Raw genomic sequence first — 16,872 nt, 5'->3', positions numbered from 1 at the left:
AGCCCCGCTTTCCTCCCCTCTCTCTCTCTGCTGGTGCGCGGTTCGCGGTGGGTTGGTTTTGTCCTTTTTTTTTTTTTTTTTTTTTTTTTTTTTTTTTTTTTTTTTTTTTTTTTTTTTCCCCGGCGCTGGGCCGGCAGTCTCCTCCCCTTTCCTTAAGTTACAGGGATAGTAAGTTGCCGTGCTCGGGAGCACATGCAGATGTCAGCTTTCCCCCTGCCGCCCGCCCGGCTCCGCAGCTCCGTCCGCGCTCGCCGCCCGCCCCTGCCCCGTCCGCGCTGCCCGGGACACGGAGCCCCGACCAGGTGAGACCGCCCTGTCCTGTCCCCCCGTGTCCTGTCCTGTCCTGTCCTGCAGAGAGGGTCCGAGCGGGGGGAGGCATCCTTCACCCTTCACTCTGTGCCTTTGTGTCCTAATTAATCGATTCGTCTTTTGATTGATTAATCTTTTGGCTGCGCCCATGTTCCTCCTTGATCTTGATGTAAATTGTGCAGGACAGATTAGCTGCTGAACATCCTGGAAAGAAAGAAAAGGCACTGTGAACGATCTCCCTCTCTGTCCCTTTTTTTTTTTTTTTTTTTTCTCTTCTCTTCTCCCTCTCTCTTTTTTTTTTTTTTTTTAATGCGTACATTAATCGGTCGGGGGGGGGGGGGGGGGCAAAAAAAAAAAAATCCCGCTTCCATACAGCAGTCCTGTCCGCGGTAGAACCCTTACTAAATTTAAATATTTAGCTAGGTCTCACAATTTCTGTTTCCACTCCTTAAAGCAGCGCAGTTTACAGCGTTCTGTTAAAATTCAGGGAGGATATTGCGCTAAAGTGCTGAAGTGAAACGTCTTGAAACATATGGTAAAAGCAGGGATCAAAATCCACCAAAATAAACTTGTTACAACATGCGATTTTGCATAAAACGTGCTGGCTGAAACCACAGTGTATTTATATTTTAAATGCTTCCGGGGAAAAAAAAGTGTTTTGGCACTAAATTTATTTAAAATGAGGTGTTAGAGTTGAGCTTTCTATAAACAGAGACAGATTTCAGCAGAAGCACCTAGGTCTATCCATTTATTCATTAGTAATTACTTTTTTAAAAGCATGCCAGTGTATATTGACAAGACTTCAGAAAACTGTATTCTCAGTCTGGAAGATACCTTTGAGGAGTCTCCATTACTAAACAATCTCATACCCAGCAGTCATCAAAACAAACCCACACCATCTAAAATAAAAAGTAATATCTTAATTAAAAACGTTTGATATTGAAACATTTTAAGGTTGATTCAGAGCATGATTTCTTGAAGTCAGACGTGGTGTGGTTCTTGGGTTGTCCTGCACAGGTCCAGGATTTGGACTGCATGATTCTGATGTGTCCCTTCCAACTCAGGACAGTCTGTGATTCTGTGAAATATGCTCATAACTGCAATCAGGACAAGCTAAGCATTACTCTGCAATGTGAGCTGGTATTGCTGTCTGAAGCAACAAGTTAAGTGGGATATTACTTCTGATGTTTTACAGATGTGCTCGGAGTAGTTTATACAGCTAAAAGATGAATGTTATCAACATAAAGCTGTCAAAGGCATATCTTCTAAATAGTGGTTGGGGGATAAATAAACTATTGCTGCTGCCTTTTTCCACGTGAAAAGAAAGAATTGAGACTATGCATTCAATCATTTAAAAACATTTGAAATGTAGAACAATTTAAATGTACCATTTTGAGCAAAATATTTCTCTTAAATCGTTAATGTGAAGGTGAGCTAGATTTTTTTTTCAAATAATAATGGCCTGATAAAAAGTATAAAAGCAAGCCTGACAGAGAGCAACTTATTCCTTAAGTTGCTATGATTTGTATGATTTTACATTTATGTATCAATAGCAAATATTAAAAAAAGTTACTCCTGGGTTTTAGAGCATGACAGCAGTTCATGTCTGAAGACATGGGACTCTTAACTGATCATGCATGTAATCCTTCTTTCAAAGTCATTGAGGTTCTGCATCAAAAACTGCTTAGATATTAAGAACAATACAAGTTTTACTGAAACATGAAGAATATTTGCTCCTATGTAAATACGTAGCTAATCATTCCCCTAAAATCTTACTGCAGTGTTTGATATTTCTTGTCTTGCAGGTCTCTCCAGTAACTCCCACTGAAAAGAGTCCTCCACTTTTCTGAAGGGATACTGACAGAAATTAATTATAAAAGAAAGCTTTCAGCAAGATAAATGACTAAAGGTAACGGAGAAGACCCAAAACCTGGAAGTAGGATGGAGCGAATTCAACAAGGAGTCCGGAAACGTACTCTTTTGGCCAAAAAAAAAGTGCAGAGCATAACAAAGGACGATGTTAAAAGTTATTTAATGAGGAATGCCTTTGTGCTCTTCACCGTTGTTGCTGTGATTCTTGGTGAGTAATTTGTTCATTAGGAATATTCTGTTCTCCAGTGCATTTGACAATGACGATGTGACTGGGTGATTTGCATTACAAATGAGTTTCCAAATTCTTCTGCACTGATAAGAATGTTCTGGCTTGGAGAGTTTTGGCTTTGACAGCTTCATGTAGTTTAAGGAAGAGCCATTAAATTATTCTAGTAATTCCTAAGAAGAATTTTGGTGAGAAAAACCAACCAGAATAGCTGTTTTATGAATTCTTCCCTTAAAGAATCAGATACAATAACAAAATTGAATGCTTTCAATTGTATCTTTTCCTACCAGAGCCAGTTGCCGCAAAATGCTCAGGAAGCAACTTTTATTCACCTAAACTATCAAAAAATTAACACTTTGCAATGATGAACAGAAACTCTCAATGAACGAAATGAGGAGACATTTCTAAGCGAAGGCATTAAATAAATACAGCCTCAGTCTTTTCAGTTTTCCCCTGATAAAGCCTAAACTTATTCTCCCTCAGCCACTCACAATCTTACACATGCATCTTTCAGATGCAATTCGGGCAACAATGGCAGTGTTACTTATTCAAAAGCCTGAAAGATAGTACCTGATTAAATGCCTTTTTAGAGTATACTGAGAGGAATCCAGTACATCAAACAGCCTTTAGATTTGGAATGCACCAAAATATTGCTACATACTTTGAATTAGCATTAGAAAGAGAATCTGCTGAGAAAAACATGCAATTTTTAAAACTAATTTTTCTTTAAATTAGCACATGATCACTTAAGATAATTTTTCTTTAACTAGAGATTATCAAAGTGACACCATATTTCATGAAATAACCACTCTTTACAGGGTGAGCAAGAACTTAGTGTCTTTACTGTATGGGTTTCACTTTCTCGACCCATTTAAAATATAAAATTGTGAATCTGATCATGATGGTGATGAAAAACCATACGTAATCACCTAAAGATAATGGTCTATATCCTTTTCCTTTGTAGGCCCTAATGTCCTTACTAGTGCTGTTCTATGTAGGTCTGCTTGCTGTGCTTCTGCAACTCTTAGAGGAATTGAAATTGCTTGATACCACATCAGCATTGTTATTTCAAATTCATTTCAGGTTTGATAGTCTTTTCTTGGGAGACATTTATATTAATTTGCCTATTGGTAAAATAAAGTACTTCTTTGCTAAAGCAGTAACTTCGGTTTCAGATATTTAAAAATAGCATTTTATAGTAAGTGTTTTAATTCCTAACTAAGAATTTTATAGATGTAAAATCCCCATTAATATCAGGGTGAAAAAATTAGGTCTTTTATCTACAATGGTCAGAAAAGGCAGAGCAAGTCAACCTAGTTTTGAAAAACTGTCCAGCCACAAAGAACAGAATTCTTTGATTGTTACTTTTCTAGACAGCATGTGAAAAAAAATATTTATTTTTGCAATTTTTTCTCTGTCATCTACGTCCAGTAGGACTCCCACAGATTTGTCAATGTGGAAATGAAATGTGGACTGGACAAGTGGTTTTGCTGTTATTGCTGGTTCCAAATAATTTTAGGTAACTACTGACACTCTGCCCACTACTCCACTACCACCTACAGCAGAGGATCAATTGGCACTGGGACACAAGTTGGAGAACTGATGAAAATGTGCAGCCTAGGATGAGCTGGCTGCTCCAGTTCTGCTCATGAGCCTGTAGACATATCTAGTATAACATGTAGAAGAAAAAGTCATCTTGTTATTATCACAAAATGCTCAAAATTTTTCTTACATCTGTTATTTTTGGTGTAATTTTGCAGTACCTATATATGATTAGAGCAGTAATTTCATGGTTAATCGATTATAAAAAGGTAATATTTGGGGCCTTTGAGAGTTTTATGCTGTTGTGGAAGTACTCAGAAGTAGGGAACAGATGGCTGAAGTGGTTGGGAAACACTCAGTGGTGGAACTCCATCTGTCTGGTTTGGCAAGGACTAAGTTGTTCTCATCATTCAGTCGTTTGGTGGTCTGTGGAAAATTAGATGGTGGGCTTGATCCCCTCCCTAGGAGACAATAATCAGTGTTGCAGAATTAACCCACCAATTAGCACTACTGGCTCTCCCATTTGTGGTGCTTGGATGTGAGTCTAGGTGGAAACCAAGCTATACTCAAGCCAGGTTTGAATAATTTACAAGAAATAATGTTTAATGTCTGTGATCTAACAGACAGATGACAGTTCTTAGAGCTGTCAGTCCAGAAGTTTTCATAGACACCATGCTCAAGAAAACGTTTTATTTAGAGTGAGGAACATTTCTTCAGGGACATTTTTTTCACATCTCTTTAGCTAAGGGATAAACATGAAAAAACCTTTTTTAATAGAGCATTTCCTATTTCTTTGCTGAGCAGGATTGATTTCAGCAGAGGTTAAGTGCATAGGATCTTATCTTAGTTCCAGTACTGTAGTTTATAGTGGGGGCCTGAGCTTGTGTTGAAGTGGGAACTTGCCCTTTGTTATGAAGTGGGAAACTACAACTTGCAATTCTCTCTGTTGTATACAGATATTTTGCAAATAGGTTGAGATTTTTCTGGTATTCACATGACAAGGAGAAATACAGACATTTATATAGCCATCTGTTGTTACTCAGATTCTAAATTCTAAACTAAATTCACTAGCTGTTACCATACTAAGCCAATTACTCATTAAAAACATAGTGATGAAGATCCAAGAAGCTAGAATTCATGTTGAAAAATACTTAGAACTATTCCCTATTCCCATAAAAATGCATGGAATGTCCTTCAGACTACACCTTCTGCATAGATGGGATCTGTCTAGCACATTGTCATAAAAATTTTTAATATTTTTAGTGAAATTTAAACTTTTCTCAAGCCCTTCAAGAAACTTGGAGAAAAGCATAGTCAAAAAGCGAATTATGATGCCATTTTTTCACATTTTTCTTGCTCACATAAAGATACTATGATTTTCTGTAGTCAATCTTGCCAAGACTTAGTAGATGAGAGCAATCCTGCGAGATAAATTTTTGAGGCTGACCACTGGTAAATTGAGAATATCACAATGGCCAGGAACACTTGAGAGTAGTGTAGGGAACATGGTGGCTCATGGAAAATCTGCAGGAAGTCTCACAAACTTTGAAGTGCTAGCCAAATTACTGGCAAAATCTAAGGCTCTCCCACGCTACTCAGAACCATCATCCTGTCCCCAAAAACTCCTTCCTTTCAGATACACTTCCTTTATCAGCCAGCCTTCATTCTCACATCCTATTTTCTCAAAAATGGCACAGGAACCCAGACTCTGGCAGGATCCTAAATGCCAAAGAATCTTCCTGTGAGTTCTGAACTTGTACTGAAGGACAGGACTGAGATACAGAGCACTGCTCTGTACAGAGATCCTCGGAAGCTGCCTGCAGTGAAATGCTGTTTTAATTGAAACAGAGGAGGCTGTGAAGCAAATACTATGAAAAGGAGTTTCTGCTTAGTTATTGAGCTCCAGTTCACTAGCTAAAATCCTTTTGCCAGGGGAATATGCATGTTGCAGTTGTCTGCTGGGACATTCAAGGAGGAGGGGGATGGATCCATGTTTTCTGACTCCCTGTCTCCTCAAAGGGAAGAGGGAATGCAGGTCTGGCTGTGTCATTGAAGCCAGGCTTCTGTAATTGCCAGCAATCTCACAATAGGTGTGAAATGTAGATAAACCCAGACAACCTCTGTTCTGCAACAGCACGCACCATGTGGGAGATTCCAAAGCTTTCCAGTGTTTACCAAAAAAAAACTAGCTAAAAGAACAGGAAGAAGACAGGCCTGGCCTTGCCCCTTTTCCCTGAAGAGAGAAAGCAAAGAGATAAATACAGCCTTGAAAGGATCCTTCGTGACACAGAAGGCAAAACACCCACAGAGCCCTTGAAATATCTAAACAGTGAAAAGTTGCGCAAAGGAGCACAGGGTATGAGATTCTCCTATCTCCAGAGACTCCCTGTCTGAACAACAGTTTAAAGACCTGTGAAGTCTGTGATAGGTAGGTAGACAAAACTCGGATAATTCCCACAAAAACAGCAGCCTTGTGTGTTGAAGCACCATCTTTTCTGCTATTGACAGATTTCTGTATCCACTTAAGGGTGAGGCTGACATACCCAGAGAAGAGTATTTGACTTCACTATATATTGACATTGAACACTGTGACAAATCCTAGTGCAGGATTGGTAAAATTTGCATGAGAACAAAATGAAGATCCATCACTGAAGGAGAAACAGCTGTGGGACCTGAGTTTTAGGTAAAAGAATAAGTTGAAGCATAAAGAGAGAGATTATAAAAAAAAAAAAAGAGATAAGATATATGCAAGAAAATCAAGACACTTAGCTACAGTTAAAGAGAAATTAATTATTTTTATGCTGAACTCAGAGGCTGACTCTGTCTCAGGGCTCTCCTAAAGAACCCGACCAACGCAATTGATTTCGCACTGAGTGACAAAGCCTTCCTAAGTAATAGTATGAACAATTTGCTAATCAAAACCTTTTTTTTCAAGTATAAAATAGCTATAATTTTGGAAGAAAAAAAGCATGAACATGCACCATAAAACTCAGAGTGACACTTAAAGCTCCAAAAGAGATTCTTTTGAAAAGCAAGAAAAAGTATAGAAATTCAAAGAACCTTAATTCTGCCATTAAGAAGACACCAGTAAAAGTCAGACTGTGAAATACAAACAGTACTCTAGTTTAACAGCAAAATAAAATAATGTTAATATATTATCACAATCCACATTTCTTACCACAATTCATTTTGTTGTTACTGAAATGAAACAGCAATGATTGTTGAACTGCCACACATGGCACAGAGTAACAACAATAAACTTGGCTACCTCATGAATAACAATTAAGCATTCTGGAGAGAACAGTTGTGCATAAATGCTCAGTAAAGATGCAAAATCTTTACAAGCCAAGTATCAGCTTATTTCTATCCTAGCACTCTAAGCTGTCGAATCAGTGGACTTGCAAAGTGGTGCTCAAAAGCAGAATGTCTCAATGGTCATAAAACAGTGGAGAGAAACATTCATTCATTCCACTCTTCATACAGATTGAAAAAAGGCTGTTGAGATCCTCAAAATTCTTTCTAGAAGTTAAAAATAAATGTATCTACATAGTAATGCTTCTAACAAATCAAAATTCAAAGCTCTCCTAGGTGAAATGCATGGCAGTAACAGTGTGGGGCATTTAGGATGTGGTCTCTCAGAGATTTTACAAGAAAATTCTCTGAATGCCATTAGAGTATGGTCAACTGAAACAGTAGTTATCTCAAGGATTCTCAAGAAAAATTTCATGTTAGTCCTGAAAGGGGTCAGAAAAGACACATAAACATGGAATAAACTGGTATTAAGGCTTGCCAACTCTTTCCATTTTTTCAGTAGACAGGGACAATAATTGCTGTGGTGACTGGAAGGCAGCACAAAATCATAAGCAAGATACCAGTTATTTGTATGCTGAATAAATATTTAACATTGTTAGATCCTTACTGGTACTTGTAAAGCTAGAACAAGATGTCATTGGAGATGAAATGCTTTTGAGCTGGCCACAATGAAGGTGTGGCTGAAGATGGTATGTTCATTAATTCCTGAAAATATTCATTTAGCTCAAAATTCTGACAAAATTCCTTGAAATAGCCAGGCATCTGAAAGTTTCAAGGGATTATATGATATCATAGAAAAAATGTTTTTATAAAATTCTTATCTTTAAGTGCATTTGAAAAACTTTACTAATAAATCCAATATTAAAAAGAAATAAACAAAGGGGCTAGATATTCTAGATGTTGAAAAGGCTGCTAAAAAAAGTAAGATAAAAATGCAGGCATTGTGACACTTTGTGCTGTAGTGTAGCATAGACATCTAGATCTATAGCTGAGATATGCTAATTTTATTATTTTTCATGCTTGTTGAAGGAAAATCAGGTCTTTTGCAACCACCAGCTCCATGAAATAATCCCTGTGGTCACTTTAGTTGTGCATATCCTCTGACAATCCTCTAAAGTTCTTCTGTTCACTGTGCCTTCCTTTAAAATTTTATATTTAATTTCATTTTTAATTACAACCCAGTAATCTTATGATAAGTAAACTTACAACAAGGCAGACACTGAGGTGCTGCAGCAAGTCCAGAGACAGACAATAAAGCTGAGGACGGGTCTGGAGCTCAAGTCCTGTGAGGAAAAGCTGAGGGAGCTGTGAGGTTTTAGCAGCTTTTCTCCTGGAGAAAAGGAGTCTCAGGGGACTCTCTCACTCTCTAGAACTCCCTGAAAGGAGGCCTTAGCCAGGTGGGGATTGGCCTCTTCTCACAGATAACACGGACAGGACAAGAGGAAAAGGTCTGGAGATGTGTCAGAGGGTGTCTAGTTTGGATTTTGGGAAAAATTCTTTCATTGAAGGGGCTGTCAAACACTGAAAGAGCCTGCCCTGGGAAGCAGGGCATCTGATGGAGCCACCATCCCTGCAGACACTGAAAATCTGTGCAGATGTGGCACTTTGGGCCGTGGTTTAGTGGTGGGCTTGGCAGTGCTGGGTTAAGACTTGAACTTGGTGATCTTAGAGGTCTGTTCCAGCCTCTGGTTCTATGATTCAATGGGATTTAGCATAGATCATAATTTTTTTTTTTTCCACAGCATATTACAATTCAGTTTAACTGGAGCTTCGGAGCAATAAGGCAGTGCAACTGGTGTTAAAAAAGTGCTTAGTGAGGAGCAATAAGAAATTGCTGTCTCCCATATAAATTTCTCCATCTCTGTTGTTCACAGAATATTCTGTGGAGTCTACAACATATATTAGACAGCACTTAAGCTCCTCACCAAGAAGTCTTAAATTATTAATGGATACAAAATATGTATATGGTATAGAGTAGGGAATAAACTATGGAAAATAGTAAAAGAATAAATGGAAATTATTTCAGAGAAATTTTAGTAAAGGCTGGATTATTGCATTTATTATGTCAACCCACCAGACTTGAAGTTGTATAGCCAGGGTCTACACTTTCAATCAACACAATGAAACCACATGGTGTGTAACCCTATAGAACCCATACAAGAGAAACTTATCTTCATTCTAGGTTTCATGGGACTTTTTAAAATAAAAGAGTAAAATAATACGTGTGATGAGCTGCACAACAGTGAAAAGGAAAATAATTAAATGCTAGAAAAGAGGCAAAGAAAGCTAGAAGGATCAGAGGAGAATCAGGATAGTAACTAAATGTTACTGTTACTCATATTTCCTGGTTATTCTCCCATATCCTTTCCTTTAGCATGAGTTTTATTTGCCTTTTGAATTCTCTTTCTCTTCTCTGCGTTAAAAAAATGCAATACCTTGCTTGAAATTTAGCATGTGTACATATATTCTATTGGCATGGATAGAAGACCATAAATAGAAATGAGCTTGAGAGTTACAAAGTGTATGCTTGTTTTTCACCTTTTACTGTAACTTGGTATAACTGTAAATTGATTTATTCAAAACAAAATTTATAAAAGATGGGGCTTCAATTTTAAGCATCATTTACACTGCAACATAATCTGGCCCCTCAAACTGGCTCTAGTAAATGCTTAGATTTTACCATGCACAAGGGCTAAATGAAAATAAAAGAGTAGAATTGCCTTTGTAACACAGGACCAATAATCAGGGAATTTCTGGGAGTACTAACCAAAGATAGTTGACAAGTAAGTCTACTACATGCATTTTGATGTCTTTTAAAATTTTTTTGACTTGGGAATCCATATATTAAACAGATACGGATGTGCAATCAAGTTCTTCAAACTCCAAAGTGCAAGCAAAGGAAGCTGCCCATGGAACCTAAATCTCAGAGCTCTTTTTAGTGCATGAGCTGGAGCAAGGAGACTCAGCTGGGTAGCTGCACAAGCCCTACATGACCTAAGCATGTAGCTGCCCAAAACTTCCAGGAGGAACACAGGCAGTCAAACAAACAAACAAACAAACAAACAAGCAGGCTTGCATTCCTACTCCCACTCCTTTCTGAGTCACGACCATGCCAGACATTTTCACCCGGTGGAGGTGCAGAAGCCCAGGTGGGAGTGCTGTTAGCAGCACTTGAGGAGCTAGGTTATTCTTTTCCTCTCAAAAAGCAAGTTACAGGAGAAGGCAACTCCACCATTCCTTTCTAAGCTGTGGTTTTAGGTAGAGGGAAATGTAAGACTTCTAAGGATGCATGCAAATGCCAAGAGAGCAAAAGGCAGCATTGTGTTTAACCCAATGACTAAAAGGCTCACCTGTAACAGGGAGCCCCAGGCTGTGAAGCAGCACTTGGAGCAAGAACAGGGACACAGGGAGTGTGTCCAGATGATTCTGTGCATTCTGTGTGACAGTTGTGTTCAGTTGCTAGTCCCTCAGGATTTAGCCTGGAATTAGGCAAATAGATGTTTAGGTCATGGCAGATCTGAGAAAAACACAAGCAGAGGAGTCTTCTAAAGCAAATGCAGTAGAGCCCATAAACTTCATAGATTTCCAGAGCAAAGTTTTTTTTTATCTGGAGGGAATTAAAAGGTCATAGTCTGGACTCAGGTACTTACTGTGTAACTAAGCATTATTCCAGGTGCAACTTTCCCTGTGCCATTTTTGTGACCTTAAAGATAGGAAAATTCTACCATTCAGAATAACACCTAACAGTTGGAAAAGAGGTGTCATTACCTGTATGGAGGCTGGGTCTAAATTAATAAATATGCTACAATGTATCTTCAAGATGAGTTAGCTCACAAGAAGTAAGGCATGATACATCATTTTAATCAACTGAAATTAAACACTTCTGGAAATTAATGTTTTGGAAAGGGCTGTTGGCAAGTAAAAGAAATAGATGGAGGGTTCTATTTGTGAATAGTTTCACAGCCATACTGAGGATTTCAGGGATGAAGTGGCTCATAATCAAACAGTGAGGGACTGAAAGCATCCCAGATATCTTTTTAAGAAAATGGTGACATGATTCCATGAACTTCAGCCATGAGCCTGATTTTCTTATGGAAAGAACTCACCAAAAAAAATTCAAACATTAAAAAAAGTGTTGTGGTGAAGCTTACACCTGATTTGGCAAAAATATTCTACAAGGGGAAATGCTGCCTCTCAGTCTATCCTGGTTGTTTGCATGTCTCAGCAAAATACTGGACAAAAAAGAAATTTTTTAACTAAGTCTGCCATATGTTCCATAATCCAGATAGTCCTGGCATGGCCATATCTTGATTCAACAAAATACTTAAACCTCAGTGTCAAACAAGTCATCTACAGATTTAGACTATCAGCGCTAAGCTAAATTAACAGGTGGTTTTGTAGGAATTAAAAGGTGGACTAGCTCCACAGGGATATGTATGCATAATTTGAATGTCCTCCTAATGATGGTGCTTAACTGCATATCAAGATAGTCCAGCCTAAAATGAACTCTTTGTAGTGTGTGTCTAAGTTGGAATTAAAAAAAAAACAAAGGCAACCGTATATATCCAGCTTCAAGATATCTGCCAAACTATGCCAGAAGTTCCTCAGAATAGAGGTCTGTTGTCTGTGAATGTTTGCATGAAGTTCTTGGACCTCAGTGGTCTCAGTCTCTCAGTCTGCAATTCTTTTGTGTAGCTATACTGTCAAAAAGACAAAATAATATGGATGAGCAGCTGAAACCACAGTAGGGAAAAGTAGAATTCAGTGCTGGTAAGGAATATGTCAACTTGCAGCCAAAGAAAAAGAGTAAAGAAAGAAATGTAAAGCAGGAAAGGTACCCTATAAACTTTGAGAGAGCAGCTTTCTTATCTGTTTTTATCTATATTTTATAGGAGTAAATACATTAACTTTAGTCATGAACATGAAGCAGCAAAGTAAAGCCAGGCATGAAAGGAACAGCTATTATAGTAACTTTGTAAAGCACAGAGTAGTACCTTAATTCTAAGCAATAATACATAAAATATAGTCTGATATATACTGTGAATGTCTGAGTTTTTATATATGCATAGTAAGATATTATTCCTGTTCATGGAATTATTTGTTATTTTTTGCATTAAAAGTATTTTTTTAATATAGCTCAGAGACTAGCAAGAGTACATAAACTAGGCATAGTTTGTCTTTCAATGAAGTCTCTTGTCTGAGGATGAAATAATGAATAATGTCCCTATTCCATTAAGAACAGTCTGCTTCAGTGCCAGCAGTGAAAACTCTTCATTCTCAATCTGCTGCTAATGCCCTGCAATTGCTTGTCTGGAAATAAAAATTTTAAAAAAAATTAAAAAGAAGTGAGAAATCAATTATGAACAAGAGGTAAACACAAAAACAGTACAAGGAAAACAAGTGAAAAAATTTTAAAAACAGTTAAAGGCAAACAGAGAAGTTGAAGTTGGATAAAATGAGAACAATTTTTTGGACATGTTCTCAAAGGAACAAAATTACCTCCTAATTGGGGAAGACAGGCAAATGAGCCAAACAACTAGAGACAAAAGGGAAAAAGTGTATGAGTCTAACACTAGAGCAAAGAAATAGCAAAGGACAAATTTCAATAGTTTCTAAAAAGCCTTTTTAGCAGCACTCAGAAGCTGTCCTCAGATTTTGTATCCAGTTTAGGCAGCCTCTGGTCAAATGGTGCTTTTGCTCATTGCTTTGTTACATCAGTTCTTACAGCTTCAGATTCCCCTCTCCACTTGCATGTTTTCTGTCCACAAAATCCAAGGAGGAGATGCTGTGTCTGCAAGTAAAGGCAACATGCAAGTGCTTTATAGCTGTAGATATAAAGATGTGTCAGAAATTCAAGCTCCTCCGAAGCTGGGCAGAAGATGTCAAGCACAGTATTTGACTCTGAGCTGGGAATTGAGTGCCCATGTATCTCTGTTAATCTAGCTCTAAATGTCCACAATACACTTTCATGATAAAACACCTCTGCATCTTTGCAAACTGTAAAACTGAATACTGCTGTTAGAAGGCTGGTGTGGGTTTTTGGGGGAAAACAATCTCTTACACGATAAAGCAAACCTTCAGGGCCAGGTTCAGGGGCAGGTGTTCCTAAGGCTGTGTCTGCCCCGCACAGCTGTGAGCTCCTGTGGCCCCTGAGCAAAGGTTGCACACTGACTTCTCATGCAGTGGACAACTCTCTGACATCACCATGACTCTTACTTTGCTATTAACCTGATTTTCTCAGACATGTCCCTTTTTGCAGATCCCAGATCTTTTCTGGGATTGTCATGTCTAGGATATCTAGCTCTTCCACATTGTTTCTCCCATGACTGCACTCACAGTATGTCTCAGACAAAAGAAAAGTAGCTGCTTGTGTCCAAATCAACACATATTCCACTTTAATATAGAATCTAATGAGGCAACTTGCAGCACAGGTCTTCAAACTCTCTGCTGCAGTGTCATCACGCAGTTATAACCTGGCATTATGGTCAATAAAATGGTTTCAAAGGGAGCACACGTTCCTACCTACATAAGGAGAACCAGAAAGCAAGGAAAGGGCAGGTGTGATACACCAGGTGTACTAGGGGGTGAAGATTCAATATAAAATTCTGAAACAAGAATTATGAAAATCAAAGTCAGGCTGAGCAAATTGGGTGATTCTTGTGGTAAGCAAGGAAAGAAATTAAGAAAGAGATTTTGCCGGCAACTTGAAGTATTTCTTATCACTGGAAAAGTAATTTACCTGTTTGTCTCAAGTAAATACAGTTGTGGACTTATCAGAAGCTGGCTGTTAGAAGAAAAGGTGTCAGAACAAAATGGTAAATTAAGCAATAACAAACGACCCAAAGAACAAAAGCAGTCATTCCAGAGCTCTGCAGGAATGTAGGAATGAAATGGCTGTGGAGCTAACAAAAATGTACAATGTCCCATTAAACTGGTAGAAGCCTGATTCCCTTCATGGCTCTTGCCCAATTGCTGTTATAGAACAAAATGTTATTTGCTTGCTGGTTACAAGGTTTTCTGGAACTGAACTATTAACAGCTGTTAGTTTAGAACAGCATTCCACTCAGCATAAAGTGGGGTTTTTTTCCCAGTCACTTTTGAAGTTTTCTATTTCCTACTGGAAAAGAAGAAGTAATTCTGTACCACATATATTAGGAGAAAGGATATTGATATGGACCTCCTTTAACAGTGTTCTGAGATTTACAGTAAAGAGCAGAAGTGTATATAACTCTTAGTGGTATGTTCTGGCTGAACTGGCAAGCGCTGATAAGGACAAAGCAGCTCTTGTTCCATTATTGATATAACAAATAGCAATTTTCTACTGAAATATGTTTAAGTGATGTTTGGTCAATTGAGAAGTACAACTGTCAGAATTCTGCACTTCTTGCTTGAACATACAGCAGACATCATGGGCATTGTAAAAAAGTTTAAGTTTGAGATAACTGTATAGTCTTATTTCCTGTGTAACTCTGAAATAAGATTGAGACCAGTTATTGAAATGAATTCTCATAAGAATTCATTTCAATAACTTAGACCCTGACTTTATTGCTTAGTTCATCACACTTTGATGTTAATGCATTAAAGACATTTTGTATAGAAGGTTGTGTAGGTTATTTTTAGCCATACATAGTTGTTAAAGTCCAACATGAAGATTTAATTGTTTTATTTCTGGTACCCAGTGACTAGAAGGGAAGATCATAGGCCATTCATCAATACAGTCCTATTTTTGGGATAAAGAATTCCAAATCCTAACTACCATTTTGCCATTTCCATCCCATTATCCTAACTGCCAGAATTATTTCCACTTTCTGCTCCTTGCAAGTTTGAAGTCCTCTCTTCACTGTATTCATACATATTGAATTTCATTTTGATTCACAAAAACATAAACTCAATGCAATAATTTTGGCTTCTTAGATTGTTCTGATTATCATCAGGATCATCTACAAATACATTTTTCCATAAACTTAACTTTATCACTATAGTGGAAAAATAAATTTTCCCATATACTTAACTATCAAGAACACCTCAAAAATCCTTTTATAACTCTAAGCTAATTTGCTTTTTTATTATAAACTGTATAAATTATTTAACAATATGGTTCTGTTATACACTAAACACATGTATAGAATTTGTGTTAACTTAAACAGGCACTACTGATTTTTGTCCGGAAAAAGCCCAAATTCTGTGGATAAATCTACTCTTTGCTGCAGTGCAGAAATAGTACACTATTAACCATTTGAGAAGTCAGGCTCTGATAGTGTTGATTAGTTGATCTTTTCTGTTACAAAGGGTACACAGAAACCTGCACAACAGGTTGTGGGAGCTTGTTTCACACAGGGCTTTGTCTCATTACAATTTTCAGAATTAACCTGAAACTTGAAACTTTTACTGAGAAAGGCCAGTTCCAGTATGTAATCTTCCCAGTCTTTGTAGTGAAGCACTAAAACTCCTGCCACACACAAAGTAGTGGATGGTTGTTGGAATACTGCGCCTCTTCCAAAGGTTTAGTACCTCCCACCAGGTCTTGGTTGAGGACTTTATTTTGATGCTTTGCCATTGTGCCTATTTTTACATCATCATTGTATGCTGCTATCTCGCCATTTGAAGCCTGTGAATGCTGGTTCTAAGAAGCTAATTCAAAGACAAACTTACTTTGCCAAATTTGAGTTTTCTGTCTCAAGAATTTTGTTAATTAAACTTTGTCAGATGGGATATTATACCCACTATTTAGTTATTCAGACTTGGAACAGAAAATAAAGTTCAATCTTAATTTATTCCAAAATCAAGAGGGACTGGTAAAATCACGCTGTCCTACATTTATTATCAGACCCTAAAAGGAGGAAATAATTTGTCTAAATTTCTTCTTTTTCTGTGTGAGCACAATCAATTTTCAGAAATATCTGTGAAACAGCTACTGTTGTATCTATATTTCAAGCAGGGAAATTGAGTCAGAGACAGGTTCTCATGTCTTGGGCATGACTGCATAGAGATCAATAGCAGTGCTAAGATTAAGGCTGAAGAATTAGTTGTTGTTGTGTGTTGACCCATTTCAACATAATACACTACCAAGGCACATTTCTTTTCACATTGCAGAAATTCCTTCTGTAAACTGCAGTGCTGGGAAACCCTGTAATTATGCACAGAGCACGTTAGGACAAAAAACAGCCAATAATTTTTGGCTCAACAGGTTTACGTGGAACTTTAGAAACTCACTCTCGCTACCAATAATATTCATTCACACAGCCATCTCAGGCCACTTTGTGCTGCTTGGATGGTAGTGGAATAGATAATCAAGCCCTTATAGCATAGCATAAGGACTAGTTCTTATAGCAGCCTCAGAAACCCTTACCAACCTCAGTGAGGCTTTGTACTAGTGCAGGGATTAATTCATGTGGAACTAATTGCAGAACTGTGGCCTAAGTAAGAAACCAGTCTAGCTCTGTTTGCTTGTTACCCAGTTGTCAAAATGTAGTGCTCATTAAGTGTAGAAACAAAAGTCCAGATGGATTCTTTATATCTGAGAAATGTGTTTCTCATAAAAAAAGAAAATAATGAGTAACTCAACAGCAGAATTTAAAACTTTTTTGAAAAAAGGGAAACTCTCAGGCAGG

General features: G+C 37.8%; 1 protein-coding gene across 1 annotated transcript in view; it reads left to right on the top strand.

The window, feature by feature from the left end:
* Positions 1-2,114: 2,114 nt before the first annotated feature.
* SLC1A3 (solute carrier family 1 member 3) overlaps positions 2,115-16,872 on the top strand; it is a 63,164-nt gene continuing 48,406 nt past the window's right edge. The window contains exon 1 of the mRNA XM_054283383.1: positions 2,115-2,389. Within this exon, the coding sequence (XP_054139358.1) occupies positions 2,209-2,389 (181 nt within the window). The 5' untranslated portion in view covers positions 2,115-2,208. The remainder of the gene's footprint in view (positions 2,390-16,872) is intronic.

Source organism: Melozone crissalis, unplaced genomic scaffold, assembly GCF_028551555.1.
Source record: "Melozone crissalis strain CALT ecotype California unplaced genomic scaffold, PUWL_Pcris_2 ptg000036l_1, whole genome shotgun sequence".
In the NCBI taxonomy this organism is placed as follows: domain Eukaryota; kingdom Metazoa; phylum Chordata; class Aves; order Passeriformes; family Passerellidae; genus Melozone; species Melozone crissalis.
Note: the sequence above shows the minus strand (reverse complement) of the source record. Positions and strands in the feature narration are given on the sequence as shown.